The sequence below is a fragment of the Necator americanus genome, chromosome V, assembly GCF_031761385.1.
Source record: "Necator americanus strain Aroian chromosome V, whole genome shotgun sequence".
Taxonomy (NCBI): Eukaryota; Metazoa; Nematoda; class Chromadorea; order Rhabditida; family Ancylostomatidae; genus Necator; species Necator americanus.
In genome coordinates, this window is record NC_087375.1 from 31,178,804 (window position 1) to 31,202,140 (window position 23,337).

The 23,337-nt window shown below is 40.6% G+C and overlaps 1 protein-coding gene across 1 annotated transcript; it reads left to right on the forward strand.

Moving 5' to 3' along the window:
* Positions 1-9,963: 9,963 nt before the first annotated feature.
* Positions 9,964-14,097, forward strand: RB195_015760 (uncharacterized protein; the record flags this gene model as incomplete). Its single annotated transcript, XM_064206626.1, has 13 exons — positions 9,964-9,981; positions 11,029-11,083; positions 11,241-11,389; positions 11,809-11,933; positions 11,986-12,115; positions 12,167-12,255; positions 12,318-12,424; positions 12,678-12,780; positions 12,848-12,920; positions 12,998-13,138; positions 13,426-13,512; positions 13,574-13,671; positions 13,986-14,097. 13 exons carry the CDS (start codon positions 9,964-9,966, stop codon positions 14,095-14,097), a joined length of 1,287 nt encoding a protein of 428 aa, XP_064062507.1.
* Between the last annotated feature and the right edge of the window lie 9,240 nt (positions 14,098-23,337).

The following is a 23,337-nucleotide window of genomic DNA, read 5'->3' on the forward strand; positions in this document are numbered from 1 at the left end:
CTTTAAATGAAAATTTGTTCATCTTCAAACTGTGTTGAAATCTCCTCGTCAATAAGTAGCAGACACAAAGTCGCAACTTTTTGTGATTATAGATTCATTTCGTTGTCAGTGGTATACTTTTTCATTACCAAAAAAAACGAATTCTTACCTTTCCGAGTTCGTCAGCAGCAAATTTCTCTGCATTTTGAGAATTGCGATTCAGTTACCGCTTGGACATTAGACTTCCCTTGACAGTTCATGCAAATTCGGGAAAAGAGGGTAGTTAAACAAGTCTTAACCTTAAGAACATAAAGTTAAAGTTTAAAGTTTCTGGAGTTAATCAATCCACCTGGGACGCGCCCTCGCATTCACTTCAATTCAGAATCGTTTGAGGTTTACGAACGTGTATCTGGCCTATACAATGACTTGCGACTAGCCGATGTGTAAAGTCAGTGTTTTTATCCTCCCAGACAAGTCTGGTACCAATTTATCGACCTTCGGAGGGATGAAAGGCTTGGTGAGCACTAAGACGGTTTCAAACATTCGATCGATCGTGCAGGAAGCGGAATCTCTAGCCGCTACACTACACCCGCCCGTTAGGAACATAACTTAAAAGTAATATCAGACCTCTACCGAGAATGTGAGATAGATTTTTGTGCTGAAGAATGTGAGATAGATAGTCTACGGTGCTGCAAATCGATTGATATAAGCAGACACTGTAGATCACAGTCCTGTCAGGACCAGTCCCGCATAGCCTAGTTGTACGAAGAACATCATATCCGCGTATGCATTCCTGTTTACATTTCCGCCTATGCATTCCATTCCTGTGGGAGGAATTTCTTTCCTCGCTATTTCTTCCAGGTCCATTTCTATGTCTGTGGTTTCGCTTAGATAGGTAGGATTTGTGTACTTGCATTTCTTATTTTTTTTTTCAATTATCTAGATTTTAACAGCGGAACTAGAAATAAGGAGCAATTCCTGCTCTGCAGTCACTGTTCCAATGGCCTAGATCAGTATCAGCAAGTTGCTGCCATATTTTAGCAGAATTCAAGAATTTGGGTGTGATTTCAAGTTGTTTTCGTGAATGATTTGATTTTCCTAACGAGAGAAGACGATGCTACCAGGCATGGGAAGCAATGTTTTATTAGGAGGACTGATGTGAGTGAGTATTAGGAGTGATGCTTTCACATTCCACGAAGTGCTAAATATTCGCTGGGTATACAGAGAATTTCCTCAACAATTTCTTTTCAAACAGATCGAATTTTCTCTCCGGTGATTAGCTTTTCCTGATTGCCTTAACTTTGCTTAATGGAGACAAAAGCATACTGTCTGAGAGGTGGCCTTCTTCTGAAAAGAGAATATGTTTGCTATTCTCTGCAAAGCAAAAAATCACTAGCTTACTTCACTACACAATATTTAAAAGTAAATGCTTTCCGATCCAAGGTAAAAAAAAGAAGCATTTATTTATTCGCGAAGATATACCTCTGCGGAAAGATTCGGCGAGATTCTGAAGTGAGAGATGACTGTGGTGAGATTACTAAAATTGGGAAATTAGCATTCGGAGACGATTTTCAGAGAAGCCGCCTTCAAATAGAGTAGTCTCTTTCTCTAACCACTAGGGCTATATCCATAAGCTACGATAAAATTCTTGCTCATCAATCCATTTAGATGTGCTTCATAAGCACGCAGAGCATGTGAATGACCAGCTACATTGGAGAATCCGAGTACGGGGTTATGGAATTGAAAAAAATGAAAACTTGATTAGGAAGTTTCATAGTAGTATTCTATGCGTATTTCTTACTTTGTTCTACTTTTCCAACTTCACACACATCGTCGATCCAAGCAAACCATGAAGGATAAAGAGCGTGTCGTTCAACTCCCTTGGGTGCACAGTTCCGAACTGTGGTTCATGAACGCGTGTACAGCCTAAACACCAGTATGCGGACTGGTCGATGTATCAAGTTCACTCTTTTATCTCAAGATAGGTACCAGTCTGTCAGCTCCGGAAGTATGAAGAGTTTGGTACCCACCACCATCGACTGTGCAGCATTGCGCCTCGGTAAAGCAGGCTACAGTCTCATTCGAAAAAAAGTTTTGTGATAGCGGACTAGATGGAAGGGGACGTCGCAGTTTACGTTCCCTATCTAGGTAACTGTCAAGAAGTGTCAGGTATCCACCACATACAAATTAGAAGGACACAGAAGTGAAAGAAAAACTAGAGTTGATTTCCAATTCATGCCGTCTATCAAAAGTGACATATCGAATAGTCGAAAAAGGGTGGACATCTACGGTAGGTAGTTATAGGATTTTGGCTACATAGAAATATTCATTGTGTTAGCGGCAATTAATGCCAGCAACAATATAGAACATTTTTCTCTCAGCGATAGCACCAAACAGAATAATTTCGTTATATTCCATTATATTCATTGTATGAAATTTGCACTGTATATTCGCTTCGTCCCATTGCGTGAGTAAGTTACGAAATAGATATGCTGAAAGATACTGCTCGTGCTCGATATTGAGGCTTTTCCACCATAAGGAAGATTATTTTAGACCTACGTAGTTCTCAGTAGAGGAAACTGAAACGCAAGCCACTACCTGCCAGTCTAGTAGTAAAGGATCTCAAAATCACAACCAGCCGCGTTTTATACAAAGACACGGTTTATGTTTAACAAAATGAAGGAGCGAATCAAAATGTTTGAACGAGTTAGTCGTTAGATTATCAAACAAAGTAGTTTCCACAACCGCAGGAATTAAGGAATCTGCTTCATTTTTTTTCGTGCACTTTCACGTTTTTTTTTTCAATTTTTCACTCTTATAGGTGTGGAGATTTGCTTAGTTAGGCCATCGGCATGGTAGCAGGTTGGGTAAAAAAGTGGCACTGTTTGAAAGTAGAATATACAGAACGCAAAGATAACGTATTCCTTTAAAAAAAGTCCAAAGTACAGGAAGCAAAAGAGCTGATGTTGATGCAAACGGCGACCACCTTCCTGGTTTCACTTCGAATTTATGTCAGGTTTATTTTGTTTATTCAAAGCACCATGATTTTCCCTGATGTTGTGAACGTCGGCAAGATTGTCGCGCTTGCGAGGCCAAAAAAATTATGGAGAGGGTTTACAGACAGTCCGTCGGCCATGCATGAGTTAAGGAAGGGTTAGCAATCTCACCGAGTGCAATTGAATTACCTAGTACTATTTGAAAACATTGTAGTAATACATATTCTGTTCCATTTATTGGACAAATCGATCATGCGGCGAGTGTGGCCAGCTGATTCTTAAGAAGGCGCCATGAAGGCGCCGCTCACGAGATAACTGAGATGGTTTCAGAAAGGATAGGTATCCAGAACAGAAGGAAATATAAATGCTCAGTAAAACAGTAATGAAAGCCTCAACTGTGTGTATCTAGATTAGGGAATCAGACTGCAAACTATCCCAGTATATAATTGAGATTGTTCTAGAAACATAAACGGAACACATAATTACAGTGAGAAAACCCGTTATCATGTGAGCACTTAGCTCTGCCCTTGCTAAACTGAATCTTGGCATAGTAAACGCGTGGCACTTACTGATTTGCTAAAGTCCAAAATTATTGTTATTAGTAATAACAGCTAACATTTTGGAGCTATTATCTTGCTGAACGGCTGGAAAATCAGGTTCAGTGAGCGGTAGCGCATTTTTATTTTATCCGCCAATAGGGGAAGGAGTAGACTACCTCATACCATAATTATCACAATCACAAAAGTTTTGTGGGAAACTTCTGTTGCGCGCTCCTTAGATACTAATCCGCAGAGTTCTTGTTATGAGATTAGTTCGTTTGTAACTGCAATGAATCCTCACTTTTTCTCCAATTTTCAATTTTGGGCAGTTGTGAAACAAAAAAAAAACTTTTTAGTAGTATGATACCGGACGCCAAGAGCGATATTGTAACCTCAACCACTATTTCAGAGTTTTTAGAGCGCATTTTGCAGTGAACTCCGAGAGGGGTAGAAAGTTTTGATTTTCTGAGTGAATTTTGATGCTCCTTTACCCTCAGATACGGTTATCGTCCCTCTTCTGCTACATTATTTTCACCATTAGACATACACGTCGTATGATAAACCACTCTTGATGTTATGCAGTCTGCCGAACTGGGGTTCCCCATAGCTAGGGGTTGTGTAGAGCTGGTGATACATAAAAGTGTTTTTCACTGAGTATGAAAACAGTATGAAGCGTTTCTGCAGGGTGAACCTATATTAAACATCGATAGCAGTCTTGACCATAAGCATATTCAAGCAAATCACTGAGAGCTAATGGTGTTGCACAAGCGGTTCCAAGCTAGTTGAAATTTTAAATTTTCCGGTGTCAGTTCTACAATTGAAGCAGAGCTACCTAAGTCTGCTGTCCTTAGTTGCCACCTCCTAATGAAGGTTCTTGTTTTGTCGAATGTGTAAGGGAACCAAGAGCGCATCATATCCACTGTAAACGCTTTTCAGTGTAGGCCTCTCAGTGTTCGTACTTCTCAGAATTGTTCAAGAAGTTCGAATATCGAAACTATTAGAAACAGTGATGTCGCAAACCAGAGTTAGCGATCCATGTAAAAAGGTAAAAGGAACGTATGTTGGCCTATATAATGACTTGCGGGAGTCAACCGACGAATTGTCCAGAAATAATGTAGAATCTCAAAACGCCCTAATGTCCTGGTTTTGTAGGGAAAATGTTAGAACACGTCCTTTCCTTCCATTGGTATGAAACTAACGTTTTATAGACATCGTCTCAAAAGGTGCAGAAGTTTGTGCGTAAACCTAAGTTTTTGTCTCGGTATCTAATGAACACACATGAAATGTATCGACAGACTATCTTTCTATGATCTTTGGTGGTCTTTCGTATAGTTCAGATCGTCTTCATTGCTGGTCCCAGTTTGAACGTTTGCGGAGCGGAAGTGCTCAGGACCACAGTTGGGTTGATCTAAGATCTAAGAACTTCGGAACTGGTCCTTCATCTTCAGGAAGTCTAAATCCTCCTAACGCACTCACTCGAAAATCGTTCAAGGAAATTTAACATTGCCACAAGATTCACGTTCACTCCTATCAGAATCCTTCTCGAAGTCTTCAGTAACAAATTTTTCTGACCTCTAAGGACTGGGAAATATAATTCGGTGTATTCAGACCTCTATTTCTATTCACATGAATTCCGAAAAAAAGAGTAATCAAAGTTTAGTAGCATAGGTTAGCGTAATGGATACCACGAAAAAAAAAAGACTTCTTCCTACTAAGATATGAGAGGGCATAGTCTATGGACAGACAAGGACGGACATGGTACTGCAGACTAGTCGGTCGATCGGAGCAGAATCTTCATGCATAACATTTTAGAAACAGCAGATCGAAGACTAGTCACTCTATAGTCATTACAGTCTGGCTGTACGAAAAGTAATTATATCCCGACAAAACAAGCAGAATATCGTGGACTTGGGCAGTCGATGTCCTCTAATGTAGTATCAGATGCACAAATTTCTTCCTTTTAGGCAAAGCTTTTTCAATACTGCAGAATCCCTAGAAGAAGGAAATGGAGTGACGAAGTGAGGAAACTCAGTGATAATTAGATAAGGCGCACACGAAAGCATTGCATACTAGCGCGAGAACTGCGCAGACAGAATGTTGGGGTCAGTGCCACCCCCACATCCTGCTCCTGCCTAGCCTACATTACATAGAATACTGTATCCTTTTAGTCGAACGCTTATGTCATCGATTTATGTGTAGAACCAAACCGTTTATCCTTCTGTGCAATCCTTTTAAGGTTCTTTAATTTGTCATTGTTGGAATTCCTGCTAATACAGAAAGCATGACGAGCTTTTGCCCTTTACGAGTGGTGATCCAGTTCATAGACTAGTACCATTTCGCACTAACGGGATGTGTCCTTCTATGTAACGTCTTGAATAAACTCATACTGCAGAATCTCATTAACACTTTCTGAGGCAGTAAGTTGGATACTTACTTAGATACCTAAATGGCTGTGCGGGGCCGTAATATTTTTTCCAGCCGTTTTGTTCCCTCGCTCGTCGCCCGAGAGGTAGCCCTGTTTTGTTAGCAACGTTGATGAGGTCTTTCAACCGCATTTAGCTGGGTTCTCAGCTGGTCTATCCGTGCAGCAAAGACATTACTTCATCTCGCTGGCGGCCTCCCTCGTTCTAATGTTTTAGTCCACCTATCGTCGGTTCTATTCATTACGTGACCATCATCTATGCTTATGCTCTGATACATAACCCGCTGGGTAGCAAAAATAAGACAATTCTCTCACTTCGGAGTTGCAAAACCACACTACGTTTTGTGAGTGACGGATACACTTCAAAAAACATCTCTAAACGGCTGTGATGAGCAAGTAAGTAGCCTCCATCGGTGTCTGCCCACGTCTCCTTTGCGTAAGTGGACGCCTTAGGAAATATCGAGTCGAAGAGGGAAAGAGCTATTAGTCCGTCAGTTGGTCCCTAGCTTCTCTGATGGGTATAAATGCTCCCGTGCTGCTCTTTTTTTCTATTCAGTTCTTTCTTCGAAGATGTTATCTCCTTCTTTCGAGCATATTCATGTTCACAAGATGCCTGAGGTACATGCTAACGAATATTCTACAATTTGGAAGCCTTCGAGTCCTGCTCTTCCGTCCTCGCAGTAGAATTTTTTCCTTTCGATGTCGTCCGCAAAACGAAGGTATCACAAGGATCTTCCAACGCAGGTATGTCTCTTCCTTCCAAAGCAAGTGATTTTATTGTGACACATGTGATACTACATGGGAGCTGTGAACAGTTTCGGCGATGTAGTATCACATTGTACCGTATACGAATAGGCTTTGTACCATATTTGCTACGTTTTCCACTGGTAAGGAATCCTTTCTTTCTGAAGATAAGGCTTTATGCGCGCCGCTAAAATCACGTGGAGTGGATGACCACCTTCTCAGAAAAATCTGCAGGTGCGGGGGCTGTGGCAAAGTTAACGCTCTTAATGCAAACCCCACTTCTTTAAAGATTGTTTGGGCTCGGCTTTATCAGCGGGAAAAATTGGCCATGACACAAGAGTATCTGAACTGAGAAGACTAGAGTCGGAAAATCTCGTAATCATTTTCAGCTCATAACGAGAATCCCGCCTTCGATCAACGAGGCTTTTATGAGGAAAATATTCGCTAGGGTTCTTTCGACGTTTCTTTAGAACTGTTCTTATTTGAACTTTCGTATAAATTTAGTTCAACAGATACTCACACAACGCTTTTCTGCAGATAGTGATCGCCCCTATCCGATCAATGTGCAGTGCATTCGAATCAAGCCTCTAAAACCTTTTACTTCTTCACATTTTCATGGCAGTTTTCCAAATTAGGTCCAAGTTTGCAGGGCGCGTCTTACACATTTGGTACAGGCTCGCAGCCCTCTGAGCAGCTGGTCAAAGTCGTTTAGATCCTCATTGATATTCCAGTTACCTCTGGACAAGGAGTCTTCGTAATCGTAATGGAATCTTCGTATTCGGCTTCCTTCCTTCTTCGTTGCCAATGTCAGATGTTCTTTTTCAATTTGCACCTAAGTCGAATTCTAGCTCGAAGGAGACTATGTTCAGAACCATTCAAAGATTATTGTGCTCTCGAGACACAATCAGTCACTGCGCCTGATGGTTGAGAATATGGTCTGCGATAGATCTTCATGCGGGTAGTCTCATTCGCCGATACCTGTGCCCGCTAACGCTGATCTTTCTCCATAGAGAGAAAATTCTTAATTCTCTTCTTATTCTTGTGAGTCACCTGCTTCAAATCTTCAAAAAAAAACCTGTCTAGCCCGGATTCATCAGCTTTCGATGTTAATGTGTGTTCTCTCAGCTGCTGATGTTAATGAGTAGCACTTAATGATTCGTACGGATTTTTCGTTTAAAGGGCGGAGGCAAAAAATGGCCGAACGAGGTATCAAGATCTGGTGAGAATGGACAAGATGTCTGTCGCATTACCGTTCAAAGTCTATGGAAGCAAGAGCCATTGTACTGCGTGTAATGGGAGCTGCAAGTAGACTTTTCCCCATAATATGTAGCCTTGGCAAGGAGAGGTTAGCTTTCACAATAGTTCGTCGCCCACCTTGTTCCACGCAATACTAACCATACCGCAGAAAAAAGGAAACATTTGGTGCTTTTTGCATCCGTCGCGAAAGGAGAAATCGCTGAACTATTCATGCACGCCATCGGAACCAAGGAAGGAATTAGTCACGCTCGTTCGATCAAATCGAAGAACATCGGGAATCAGTGTGGAATGGATTTGCGTCACTTTTTCGATGATGGTGCATTGGCCGGGAATTTTTTGAATGCTTTTGACGCCTACGCAGTAATACAATTGCTACAGGTCTAAAAAACGTTCTTTTCTAAAGCTGAATTAATGTCGACGATAATATAGAAATATTTATCGATCCCATCGAAATCAAACTAAACATTTCTTCTGTAATATAGAAAGCTTGTTTTTCTTTTCATTTATTTCGTTGCACACTCAAAATGAACAATGAAATCCGTGCATTGAAATTAAGTGTTCAGAGGATTCTTCAGAACACTTCCCATCCACCAGCGAGAGACGGATCCGGACATGCTCCTCATGAAGTGTCAGAAAAACGAAAACCAATTATAGGTATCAGGGGTCTTAGAAGCACCGAAGAATTAGAGGACTAACAAAGTGAAACCGCTTATAGTGATGCTGAAGTTACCCTGTTAAGCATTTCTTTAAAACCGTAGAAGTGATGAAATCCAATTTATGTGGTTTCACTTCTTTAATCTTATGGGTGTAGAGCGTTTTCTTGTTCGCTAAACTAAGCATATATGAGTATTGTGACGGGGAGAATGTGTAGCTTCATCGAATGGGAATACGACTTTTCTTACAAGGATGCGTTAGAAACGGTATCAAAACCAAAGTAATGATAGTTGTACCACAAACTGCTTAAGATAGAAACTTTTCTCAATCTATTTTGATTATTTGTAAAATTTCTTTTTTTGTTGTTGCTTTGAATTCACAATGCTTGCTTAATTTTGAGAACTGCATTACCTTGTCACAGATACGCGAACAGAACTTTCTGGGACGGGTTTATAGACAAAATCACTCTCTACCTCGTAAGTTCTAAGTATCTCGCAAGTTCTAAGAAGATACGATTGTCATCAGCGCTTAGTTGAAATATTCCTGCTAGAAACATGTAGTTTCACATAAATGGAAGAAGATATTATAATTAAGGTATCCGCTACGATTTGTCATTGATTTGTCATTTGTCAGTGATTTGTCAACGATTTGTCAAATTTTTTCCAATGTTATTAAAAAGTGTGGTCCTTCTATCTTCCACTTCCAACAGTTGGGACAGGATGTAGTTAAAATACCACTTCTTGTAGAAGAAGTGAAGTTCAAATGGAAGAGATATCGAATAAACCACAAACCAGTCAAGATGAAACATTCCACAGCGAGAAAATCATCACTCTGTGAAGCGCAGTCTCTGATGAAGGACGAGGAAGACAAAACCACAAAGAAAAACAAACATAGCTGCTGTAAGCAGGGACGTGATACACATGATCAAGTGGAAATGAAGATCTCTTGTAACAACGACAGAAGGAATATTATATGGAACTTAATTTTCTTTTGACTGGGGTTAGGCGATAAGGTTTGATCCTTTCGAACTGAATGAACAGAATCGCAGCGGAAAGCTCTGAAAATGTCAGCTCGTATGCATTTGTTTTTGCACTCCATACCGTATGCACAACAAAAGACAACTACCTATATTACTTTAATTCTGTGAGCGTTGGTGGACATCCTTTAACAACACATCAAAATACATTCCCTTAATTCACGATATGTCACGTGTGACAGTCGGTATGGATTGGAAATCGTCACCAGTCCTTTGTTAAATTTTGGTTTGGCTTTTGATTTTCGTCCGACGGACCAGTGACATTTCAAATTTGCTGCGTATAAATAGGGTGGCCAACATTCTCTACATCACAACATCAATCTTCATCGCACAGCGATGAATCCGCTTCTTCTGGTGAGTCCTTTGTAGCTAGCGTCTAAAACTGACAACTTGTAGAGAGTTTGTCTTCTTGAGCAGAGTTATGTTCAAGAACAACAATATCTCACAAGAATCTCAAATTAAACGTAGGCCGAAACCAAGGTTCGAAGCTCTTCCTTCCTCTTCATCGTAGGCTGTGGGCATCACCACACGAAACCTACTCTCTAAACACAGCTGTTCGTCGATAACGTCCTAACATCTCACGACAAAGAACTACTTCGACAATAGCAAACATGAAAATATCGGGTGGAAATGTTCAACGCTCTCCCTTGTCAAAGAGGGTGCATTTAACGATACCCTCAGATTACGCAATAATGAACGTGACCGACAGTTCAATATTATGTACTTGAACTCGTTATATTATTGTTATAATAATAATATTATTATTATTATTTATTATTGTTATTATTTGTTTATTATATACGACGGTAGTCTTGCACATATAAATTGTCTCTTATAAATGCTGCTTCGTTGTTAGAACGGGTCTGTTTTCACGAAACTCGCCACCTTAAAATGACCCTTTCAGCCAAAGGCGCAGAAACAATCACTTGACCTAGTGTTCTCTACACCGCGACTAATGCGAACTATGCTAAGAGTATAATATATGCACAAACTTTTGGAACTCTACGAATTTGCTGCTTATAGGCCATGAGAGAACTACCCATAGTGCAAACAATCGCTAATTCGTAGAGCTGCAAGTACATGGCATTGTTTCGGCTGTGAACCCTTCTGGCATCCTCATATAGGACTGTGAGCGTCACTCTCTCGAACACGTTCACAATAACGACATGAGGAAATTCGGAGTCAAAATCATGTCTTATTTCTATTCTCGAAACATTCCACATAGAATTCGCTACGAATTTCGTGTCTACGTAATAAAAACTGCATTCTGAATTGGACACTCATATAGACATCACCCATCTATGCAGTTACGAGTGGCACACAATACCATTACTGCGTACGATACTTCAAAGAAAAATTCTAGGAAACAGATGGTTTTTTAATATTGATTCCTTTTTTTAGACTCTTTTTCTTGCAAGCCTGCAGCTCTACAACAACGCAGTCACTTCAGCTGCAGGTAAGAGAACAACAATATATTGCCCAGGTTTTGTTCACCTGTTCAATACAAAAGATTGTTTTTGTTCCGAAAATTCCGCGTGGCCCTAGACTCTAGTGATAAACTACTATTATAACTTTCCTCTCGTGTACTTCTTGTCTTTCTGCATATTTTTAAGGCTTTAAATGTCAAAACTCGCTAATTTCTGACCAATGGAGGAAGGGAATCCTGGAACTTATCAATGGTTTTCGTCGAACAGTAGCGAAAGGAGAACAACTAGGTAAAGACGACAAGAAATTGCCAACGGCTAAGAAAATGAATCAACTGGTAAGTAGATTAGTAGATCCCAAAAAGCGTTATTAGTAGATTCCAAACAGCGTCTAGGTTCTGTTACCATTTGTTAGACTTATTTGAATATCACCTCATAGTGTTCCCTAATTATGATTTCTAGGAAGCAAAAGTAAGGAAAACTCCATCAATTCTATTATATTTTCATGGCGAATAATATGGTTTGCAAGTATCTGAAAATATTACATTCGCTTGTTTTTATCTCAACTTTAGAACAAGAAAGATCGCAGAACTCGCAGTCTTAATCCCGTCATCTTTCATTGCTTCCAATATTAGTTTTTACTCTATCGCTGCGTGTTAAGACTCTCCTTTCGATAAGAGGTGACAACAAAACATAATGTGTGAATGGGTGTTCATAGTAACAGTCCTTTTTCTCCTGCTTAAAATAACTGTTCCAGTCATGGGATTGCAATATAGAAGCAGAAGCACAGGCTGCTGCTAAGACTTGCCCTACTTCATTGACAACTGCACAATTACCCGCGTTCCAAGACACCGCCTATAAACTCGGCTATATAACTGCGACGTAAGAGAATTATCAATCAAAAATGAAGTCGGTGATGGAAGTACTCTTGTAGGGGCACAATTAAAGCTAACAGTTGTGACGCTACCAAAACAGCAAAAGATTTGTTGACTCAACAATGGAACACCGCAGTTGCAAACCAGGAGGATGAGAAAGTAGCGAGGGATGCTAAAGCGTTTGCTCAGGTTCGCATTCTAGAAGCCATCGATTCACAAGAAAAATGAATGCATGTTAAGCTTGCCCACGACGAAGTGAGTGCATTCGCATGCACATACCAAATTTGCCAACCGACAAGCTACTATCTCCTATGTTTCTTCAACCAGAAGTAAGCAGTTCTTTTTAGGACCTGATGAACCTCGTTTCTCATGTCTATTTTAATTATTTCAGAGCTCCCACCAAAGACGATGTCTATACGGCAGATGCGAAGGGTAAATACTGCAGTAATGCGACCTGCACTTGCGTGGATGGACTTTGCGAAAGAACTCCTAAACCAGGTTGTCCCTGTTTTTCGCATATGATGTTACTGGAGAAAAAACTCATACCAGTTGAAGCTCTTCTGGTCTTAGATGTGCTTCGATTATTTGATGAATACTGCAATATGTTGATTGCTGGATGCTAGATTCTTACGTATTAATGAGAGAGGGTTTAAAGTACACGAATGGAAATGTTGCATAAATGAAAACCTGAATACTTGCAACACTTTTAAGAAGTATTAGATTTACCGCTCATTTTTTCTCAATGTTACAGCACTCTTCAAGAGCACATTTTGCGGTACTGGTAAGGATGCCTGTACAGGCAAGTTTTCGGACAATTTTAGACGTACTGCACTGGAAATGCACAACTACTACAGGCAAAGTTTTTTGAATAGAGCTAGAAAACCACTGTTTCTCATATGTAATGATGATCTTATGTTATAGACGTCTTCTTGCTACAGGATGGGCGAAATCTGGCGACAACTATGCAAAACCAGCTACAAAAATGATTGAATTGGTGAGAATTGGAGGGCATTCCGGAATTCGTCAAGAGGTCGTGGAAAAGCTGTTTGAGTGAATCTTATGATTATTCAGCAATATGACAAGACTCTCGAAGACGCTGCTATAAAGGAGATTAAAGACTGCAAAGCTAATCTAAACAATGCAGTCGAAAAAAACTTCTGGAGCTTGGATGTCACCACATCCAAGAATATTGGTGAAGACGCCATAAAAAAGGTTCGTTTCAGAAATATAAGCACATTCGACTGGACACGTACTTTCCAGTGGGGTAATTCTGGAAGAGGTCTAAAAAAACTAAAGTTTGTTTCAAAATGGGTGACAGCTTGAGCCAAATCGTAGTCTCGGTTTCTTGCAGATGAAATCTTCTCGTTTTGAAAAAAGCTACCGATTTGTATTTACACATTTTAGGGGGTTTTAGATAGGTACGTAGTGACAAGCACCATTGGCGAAAAAAAAAACTTTACACCCAGGTGCTTTAAAAAGCAAAATAGTTATGTATTCAGGCAGTGGCTAAATGGTGGAAGCCTTCTGGAAACCAAGCTTTTGGAGGCAACCGCAAAAATACCAACGGTCTCATGTCTGCCGCAAACGTGAGTGACGCGTGAGCGCTAAACGTGTTAGTGAATGTTTTCTCATCCATTTGTTCTGCAGATAGCATATGATGAAGCCACCAAGGTCGGCTGTGCTATAGATGCTGGAGCAGCTTGCCTGAAACTCGGAAAGTTATATATTATGTGCAAATATGACAAGTACGTTTCTTTTTCTTCTGAAAGTTCCATGTGTTGAAAGCGTAGTGACATTCCGGTGAACCTAGTGTTTGTCAAAAATAGCAAATACTGTTGCTAGACTTCTAGGACCATGTTTCATGCTCTAGATCCAATTATTACAAAAAAAAACTCCACGATAAAAGTATACTCTAGTAGATTACAAACTTGCTTAGCATTGATTCGTTGCCTTTTCATCCAACAACTACAGGCTCACACGAGCTCTCATCAGAACTTCCAGACTTCGTTTACATTTTATGAGATCTTTCGTTTTCCTGGTTCAACTCACACTCTTTCAGGTCACCTGCTATAGGTGAAGAGATCTACGAAGCTGGAAATAAGGCGTGTTCGAAGTGCGGTACTACCGGTACGAACCCGTCGTGCTCCCCGTTGGGTGGATTGTGCGTTTAATCAACGTGAGCTGGAATCACAACGAAAAAACATGGTTTCTAACTGACACCATTACTCAATAAACATTTTGCAGCTTTGGCTCATTGCGTTTGAAATGCTACAAGACACTATACATAACTGTACGATCCAGATCTTCTCATCTTTCAATTTGTAAACACGGAATTTGTTCTTTCCATGATCAGCAATCTCGTTATAAACAAAGGGAGAAGGCACAAAATATTATCCTTCTCTGATCAAGATAAGTTTGCTTGTAGAGTGAACTTTGTTAAAAAAAGTCTCTAATATCCGAAACTAGGCTATGGGCGATGATTAAAGCTGCACACTAACGAAGACATAGTTTCGTTTTTTCCCTTCCATTCATTTCTGAACCAATTCAACGGATACAAACGATAGAAGTACTCCAAGAAGAGATCTAAGGGAGAATACTCTAAAATTCAGAAAAGAACGGAATTCAACGTTCGAGTCATGTTCTGTAACCTGAATTTCACAGTTAAGAAATTTGAGAAATTGTAATAAATCATCAAAGTGATAAAAACCCACTTCGGCGCATAACCGACATACTTCTTAGTTCACAAGAAGCATTTTATCCGAAAAAAAGAGGAATAAATAACGAAAAATTAAAACAGCAGTCAGCAGTTGGGCTTCTTATAATTCTTCGCACGAAAATCTATTCATCTTAAAATTATGTTGAAGTCTTCTCTTCAATAAGTAATAGACACAAAGTCGCAACTTCTTATGATTACAGACTCATTTCGTTGTCAGTGGTACAGTTTCTTATTGAAAAACGATTTCTTACCTTTCCGAGTTCGTCAGTAACAAACACCTCCGTAAGGTGAGAAATTAGAACTGCGATTCATAGACAGCTTGGGCATTAGACTTCCCTTGACAGTTCATGCAAATTAGAAAAAACAAATGAGTAGTTAAATAAATCTTAAAAACGTAACAGTAGTATCAGACCTCTACGGAAAGAACTGAAGACGGGGTCTTTTGTGCTGTAGAATGTGAGGGGATAGTCCAGTGTGCTGCAGAATGACTGTGGCAAATTTTCACGCATTTCAGATACTGTCCGGTCAGGATCAGTCCTTTATAGCCCATTTGTACGAAGAATATCACAACTCTCTTATGTGTCAGAGCTCGACCTGTGCTACCGAGAACAGCCAAGCAGAAAATTGTGGGCCTGGGCTGATGTCCTCTGTCGGCCAGTGGCACAAATCTTTCTCTCAGTCACACTGAAGTTTTTTAAAATGTACGCATTCTCTAGGAGGGAGAAGCAGTGTGAGAAATACAGATAAGACAGCAATTCAGAGATGCAACATACTGATGATCAGACAATGCTCGTAAGAAGGAATGGATAATTTGAGCACGAGAAGAGCGAGAAGAGCATAGCCGAAACAAGCGCAGTTGGCTGGTTGTGCGCTTCACATCTTTGATTATGTATGCTACACAGCCCTTTTTGTGCCTATGCATTGCTATCGGTAGAGTTTCTTTTCACCGCTATTTCTTTCAAGCCCGTTTCTGAGACTGTGGTTTTGCTATATAGGTAGGAATCGGGTTTTCGCACTTGTTATTGCTAACTTCTATCAAAAATAGGGAGCAGTTTCCGTTTTGTAGTCACTGCGCCGAAGGTCTAGAACAGTACAAGCAGGTTACTGCCATATTTAAGCGGATTTCATGAATTCGGTATCAATTTCAGGTTCTTGTCAAGTGTGTAACTGGGCTATACAATGACTTGCGGGGAATAGCCGATGTATTAAGCCAGTGTTTTTATCCTCCCAGACAAGTCTGGTGCTAATTTATCCACCCTGGAAGGATGAAACGGTTGGTGGGCTCTAGGCTGGATCTCTAGGCAAGATTCAGAAAAAAAGAGTGGATACCGTTGTAAGTGGGCTTTGTTGTTCCTGATACATTCATAATTACTCGAGTCAGTCCTATAACATAGTGAATCATTGAATAATTTTTCGTAACTCTTAAATAGAAATGAAACGTGAAGAAACTCCCGAGGAACTCACTTGTTACTCTTGAATTATTAAATGTTATTTTTTTCATTCCTTTCAGGCTTCCTGAATAAACACATCGTAGCTTACATAGTACAGTAGTCCGATTATAACGAATCCGTAGAGTAGCCAAAGTCCAGTCATCTGAAAAGATTATTTACAAAAGATCTCCTTATACGTGGATCTCAACCTTCTCTCTAATACTGTTTATTTAATATTTCCAAGGTTTTTTTGAACAGCATGAAAACCATCAGCCGATCGTGCAGGCAGCGAAACCTCTAACCGACTGCTCTACACCCGCCATAGGCGTAACAATCAGTTTTAGCAGCAGAGGTCTGGGCCAAAGTTATTGAGATTCAGAATCCAAGATCTCGGCTTGGCACCGACTTAGTGCATCTTCTTCTGCCAATCTTAACATAAAACTATCGGTAACATAAAACCGCCTGTCGGTCCTGACTGAGAAGATATCGTTCATTGCATCCGTCACTGCACTCTTTTTGGCGTCATTGTGTAGGATGAGCCTTCGTTCTCTCTAGTCTAGTATTTGTCGCAGTAGCTATTTGTCATGAGTGTTACGGTATCAGCGAAAAGACGTGGTTCCGAGCAAATGGTTTTGTACGTTTTGGCCCATGACTAGACAAAGTGGAACGGAGAAAGCATTAATCAAGTGTGCACAGATGGAGAACCTTGGGTTGCTCTCAGTTCTCAGGAAAACGCTTTGCACGAGCCCTAAGCCCTAACGTCTGCACCTCAGTGTTAGATGATAGCTGGAACAGACTTGCCGGAACAAGCGTATTCTCCGCTGCACGATGAATTTAACGGTATGATGCAGAGGAAGCTGGTCACCTTATTCATGCGCAGCTAACTTTGAATGTCAATCCTCTGTCGGACGAAAGCTAAAAGGAAATGAGAGCACAACAAAGGATTTCCGATTCACAGCGACTATCAAACGTCACATATCGAATTTTAAATGTTTTTGATGTACTGTGAAGGAATTCGTTCTGCCAACGCACGCAAAATTGAATGGATTTGTTCAGTCTTTCGCTGCGCTTACGGTATGGAATTTAAATGCTCACGCCTTAAAGGCATCACCCCACGAATCTGAGGTGGTGCTGATTTCAAGTGGAGTATTCGTATACGGGATGGGAGACTACGGAGAGGGGGGTGATTCCGTCCATTTCTTCCTAATTGCCGTAAAAAACGGCCCGGAAGGTACGGCTTCAGGCGTTTTGGCGCACTATTTTTTACAGGAAGTTTGACTGGAGCGCGGAAGCCTTGTGCGGTGCTGCATTTTCCGGGCCGTTTTTTACGGCAATTAGGAAGAAATGGACGGAATCCCTCCCATCTCCGTAGTCTCCCATCTCGTATACGAATACTCCACCTGAAATGTGCACCACCTCAGATTCGTGGGGTGATGCCTTTAAGTTCTTAATTCCAGTTATTCATGTAAAAACTCAAAACCTCAATCACCGTCTTAATCCTTTTCAAAGAGATTTAAATCCTGCGTAGCTGGCAAGAGACCGTCAGTTCCCACCTGATCCTGTGTATCATGACTTAGTTTGCAGCAGATAGGTTCACTTTTCATAGAATCCCATAACACAGCGATGTTTGGAATTCAAGTTGAATAAGCTTACGCGAGATCACGCAACAGTGCAAAACTATCAAAGATCATGATTCGGAAAGACCACATGGAGAATAAGAACCTGTGCTGGTCTCTGCACATAAGACACGTTCCATTCATTTCACTACTTTCCATGTCACTATGGTGCCCGCATAAGTAACCGTATGTCTTACTCACATGCTCTCTCTCCGATGTCGGGAAGAAATTTGATTACAGGTCGCTCATGAGCTTTTGTTTATTCAATAGCCGTTTAGCTCAGTCACATGCCTTAGGACTGTCATTAAATTGTCAGTCCATGATCGCATTGCGTGATTTTTTAGTGGCAAATTATGGCAAGTGCCTCGATTTTTGATCATCCTTTTCACTTTTGTGGATACTCCTAGTAACAGTATTTCAACAGAAGATTGACGGTGGTCATCCTTTCGTCAAGCTTTTGAAGCTTTCATGTTAAAGTGTTGGTCAAAGCAAAAACAACTATAACGCCTCAAATAAGTCAGTATGGAACCAGGACATTCTTAAATATCTCTTCTACATCCTCCTCCCTGTCGCATGTTTCCAAACTGACCACAGTTCTGAAGTTGGTAAATGGTTTCTTCGCTGAAGCTGTAGGTCTGTATCCAGTATATAGTAGAACTATTTTGACTACAAACCCGTTCCAGAACGTGTTTTTCTTCGCGCATCAGTTTAGTGCAATTTGCAACATTATGGAAACACCATGATCGGTCGAATAAACAATAAACGAATTTCACAAACATTCAAAGGGGATTGAAGAAGGAGGCCATCCTAAGCACTCCGTGGTACAACAGTCGCTTCTTTTGTTTCATAAATTCTCTGCATTTTTTCCTACAGTGATGCACTTCCCAGAATCATATTCGTCACTTGTCACTTATCTACTCAGTCTGCCGAAATAGCACATATTTTATCGAACGATACAGCCCTTTGCACCCCGTAGGGCTGTGGAAACGAAACTGCAGAAAGCGTATTTAACTATTTTTATGCTTGTAACAAATTCCTTTATACGATAATTTCGCCACCAGTTCACTTTAAGCAGTCTCACTTTGTCAATCCTGTAGGTTTTCGGTGTTGCTGAGGTTATCGATACCTAGGCTCCAACGTAGTGGGTTCCGTGCTTCCAGAGTTGTTGTTGGCTATGTTCGGAATCTTCCATTGCTTGCTGGTGAAAAGGCTCAATATCGAACCTCGAATGAATTCCACTGCACATTTTTCAATCCGGTAGTGGTAGTGGAACGAAATGAATGGAAAAAAAAACGAGTGCACTTCATTGCAAAAAACTTTTCAATTCGATGTTAGCGGGGCGACAAACATTCCTATATTATCGTCAAAAATAAAACAAGCTTTAGAAGAGAGTTTTTCAGGAATTAAAAACCTATTATTACTGTACTACTGCTAGTAACTGTCTACACCATTTTGAAATTAGGAATACCACGACAGAAAAAGTATGAACAGAAAATTATCCCCATTTTTTTCCTGATGCACTTTCGTTTTGTTTTTATTTTCATGAAACATAAAATTATTTGAAATGGAAGTGAAATTGAAGCGCAATGATCCCCTTCATCCGACTAGTGGTACACGTTCTTTTTTTTGAAAGTCTATGGTTTGAGGAAGTAGCCTGTTCAGTGCTTGGAGACGAAGAAATAGAAAACGGAAGGCTACACATTATTTTGAACATGAAACTTCACGACTTCATGTAGCTTCATGCAAAATATCCATTGAGTAATGTTATCATTTAAAAACCAAACTTTCACTTCACGCACAATCCACCCAAATTTCACATGACATAATCAAGTTTTACGCTACGCAGCACTAAAGGATTTGGAGTTGTATTTTGGTCACAAACTTCGAAACTTAAAAACCCTGTGTCACTTTTCTTGCCAAAAAAGAAAAGCAAACGTAATTTTTTCTTATAAAATGTACTTTCAGGTTCCACATCTACTGTGGTGAGTGGGTGCGAAATGTGGAGCGTTAGATGATAATCAATGGGAATAATATTTTGCAGTTTGTAGTTCCGAATTTCGCTCATCATGATGCTTTCTTACGGATAACAAATCAAAAAGAAGAGTTGCTTGTCGGTATGCGCGGAAAATATATAGCCGACCACGTTTTGCGCACGATTCTACAGCACAACCAATTTCAGTCGCTCGGTCATGTGCTATCTGAAAGACAAAGTGCTCATTGAACAGTTTTACGGGATTTGAATCAAACTCACATTTACGGCGTATTTAAGATCACCATTTTTAATTGCTGCACTTTATTTGAGGTTGTCTCCGAATCCATTGTTGCTCTCAAAATTTGCCCACCATTCCTCCACAGCCTAGACAGCGTATTTTTTTCTAAAGACACCTTCACACTTTCTTTCAGTTATAGATGTTTTTAATGTTGTGTACACATTTGTACAACAATGTTCCAAGAATTAGAGGACCTTATACAGTTAGGGACTATGTTAGCCGAAAAAAAGAGGGAAAATGAGAGGGTGACAATCAGCACAATAAATCTCAAATAAGCATAGCTCTCTAAAATCGGCAGGCGAAAAGAAAGTACCAAATCCGCGGCGGAACCTTAGCATAAAGGGTCCCGAACAGAACCGAACGTTTCGCGGAAGCAGTTAGTGCCGCGTGTCTTAAAGGCAGCATACCACGAATCTGAGGTGGTACGGATTTCAGGTAGAGTATTCGTATACAGGGTCGGAGGTAATGGAGACCGGGGTGGTTCCCCTCACTTCTCCCTCAATCACTGCAAGCAGCCGGCCCCTGAATGCTGTTTCGTACGATGCCTTCTATTGCAGCGCGCCACACTTGCACGCTTAGCGTCCCTTACTGCCTATCGGGGTAGTCCGAATTGATCTTCGACGAGTCGCAGGGCGGAGGCGGCGCAACGGGTGGAGCGCTGCAATGGATGGCGTCGTACAAAACAACATTCTGGAGGCGGCTGTCTTCAGTGATGCAGGGAGAGATGAGAGCAACCACTCCCGTCTCCATAATCTACGACCCCGTATACGGATACGTCACCTGTAATCCGCACCAGCTCAGTGGCATGCTGCCTTTAAGCACCCAGAGCGTCTTTCCCGTTGGCCAGTAGAATTAGCGCACTCATCATTGACATCTAAGGAACGTTTGCTCGATGCTGACTCTCTTAGTAGTATCTTCGTACGGTACATTGAATCCAGTGCCGTCCACAAGCTTTGTCCACCGTCAGCAGTGAAATCGTTGTTACAGTCTTGAACTCTTGCTCTGGCTGTATCTTCAACATCTTTGTCGCATTTCTGGGTACTCAATGAGTCTCAGACCTCATTTCTTCTCTTGCACCCCATCTATTTGTACGAGCTCAATTGTACGAATCACTGACCAGTTCTATCATTTTGGTAGCTGGTTTCGCACATTCCGTACCATATTTCGCACATCCTGTTGCGAGGAGTCGTCAATAAAGTGTAGAAAGTCATCCTTACAGAAAAAAACAGTACTTTTCTCTCTCAACTCAAGAGGCTTTGCTTGTAGTAATTGTGCAGGTCCAGCAAAGCTATCCTGAAGTTGTCTGAAAATTTTCTTTCGCAGGCTGGGTTACCGCAAATTGTGCTCGTAAAAAGTGCTGTAACATTTAGAAAATATTGGAAATTTAAATATTCCCTCAAAAGCTGATGCAAATATTTAAATATTTAAATGTGCAAGATCCATTCACATGCTTTAAATGCTTTTTCTTTAGTACTACTTGTTCCAGTTACAGGCGTGTGTTGAGGTGTTCATTTTTCGATATATCTTTTATGAACTGCTGTGTTGATTTGCTCTCGGTGATATCTGTGCGAGGGTTAGACTCGGAGTACAGTTTGAGCAGCAACGCCGCAGTAAATGGTAAGTCCAATACGTTTCCACAATGCAAGGAGACGAAAAAAAAGGGATAAGAGGTGATAAACTTCAGCGAAAACTTACTTATAAAATGTTGGTCGTGTTCCTTAGATTTTAAAAAACAGGGTTTTTAAAGTCGTTCTTCTCGTCAATGATTATGCACGGTATGCGATTACACAACTGAACTCTAGCAGAGAATTTGACTTTAGCAAGGCTTAATTTGATTCCACCAAATTCCAAGGGAAATAAACGCGTAAATAAATTTTTTCATAAGAAGCTATGTTCAAATGTGTAATGGCTCTCGTCAACTTTTGAGCCCCTATCTTCTTGTTCGCAGGCATTTGTCTATTTCACAGACATTTGACGGATTAGTCGACATCACTTTGCACGGTTTCTCCCTTGCTCGTGGAGGACGCCGTTCACTTTGTCCGAGCGCTGTTTGAAGCGTTCCTTTGGTACCTAAGAACGATATCGAGGCCAAACTTACAGACAAAGCTTTATTGTCACTCCAATGGAACTGGAATCTCCTCGCAATGGGTGTTCGGGTAATTTATCCGCTGACTATCCCTGGTCTCTTCCGGGTGCAATAATTGCGGATATGTTTGGAAAAGTGACGCTAGTTGTTCTACGTAAGCCTGCAAGAAGAGTTCACTGTCGGAATGACCTCGTACTCTTGCATCTCTAGGAATTGGCAATCACGCTTCTGCTGGATAATTCGTCGGTCGATAGTCATCAAGTTTCCAAAAGCATCATGCCATTACGGCTGCAAACTCTGCTAGGAAGCCTAACCTTTTCGTCGATATCCATCCGATGTCCGTCCAAGCAGTGTAATGTAGAATTTTCCTTCGGTACGACAAAAAATACTGTAGATTAGGTATTTTGTTGTAGATCCCCCTCTACAACAAAATTCTTTTTCGCGTGTGTGTGTGTGTTGTGGGTGGTGTGTATCTGTATGTGTATTCGTATGTGTATGTGTATGTGTATGTTTGTGTTTTTGTTCGCTTTATTATAAGAATCAACTCTCACTGGACTTCATCCTCATCTCACTGGGGACTAATCGGAAACCTCAGAAAAATTCATTTCAAAGACGACGTTGTAGTTTGCGATCCCTACAACTTCGAAGAAAAAATTCGTCACTACTATTCATATACCTAGAAGTGTGCAGTTTTTTTCCCTGGCGGGGTTATCTAACTGGTTGTCCTCGGCGCGGTTAGTGAATTTTAACAATATTGGAAGAAGAATTAATTCTTCTACTAAATGCTGTAAAAGGAGAAAATGCGGCATCTTCTAAGTCTTCGTTATTTTTTCTTGTTTCTTAAAATTCTTTACAACAAAGAGTCATCGTACGTGTTGGTCACCGTAAAATTTACTAAAGATCATTTCCCCGCAATTCCTTTTCTGGTTAACCCCTATGCGCATTTCCTTGGCCACGGTTTACATTTCTAAGCTTCCAGGCTGTTTTTTATGGATTATCTTTAGTGACATGCGTTAGCTATTCATTATCATTGCTCTGAAACCCAATCTTAAATTACATCTGAAAGATATAGATTTTACCGCAATTTTTTTCTTATCCTTCTCCAAATTACTTCTTTGTATGTGTTGGTCAAAACCTTAAGAAACAGCTTGAATGAGGAATGAACAGATTGTTCTTCTCTGAGCAGTTCAGAATCCTCATCTACTTTGAGGTTTCACAGATGAAAGGCTCTTTTGGGTGGAAGCTAGTTATAAACGAAAATAATCTCTGTTAAAGAAGTAACACTCCTAATAA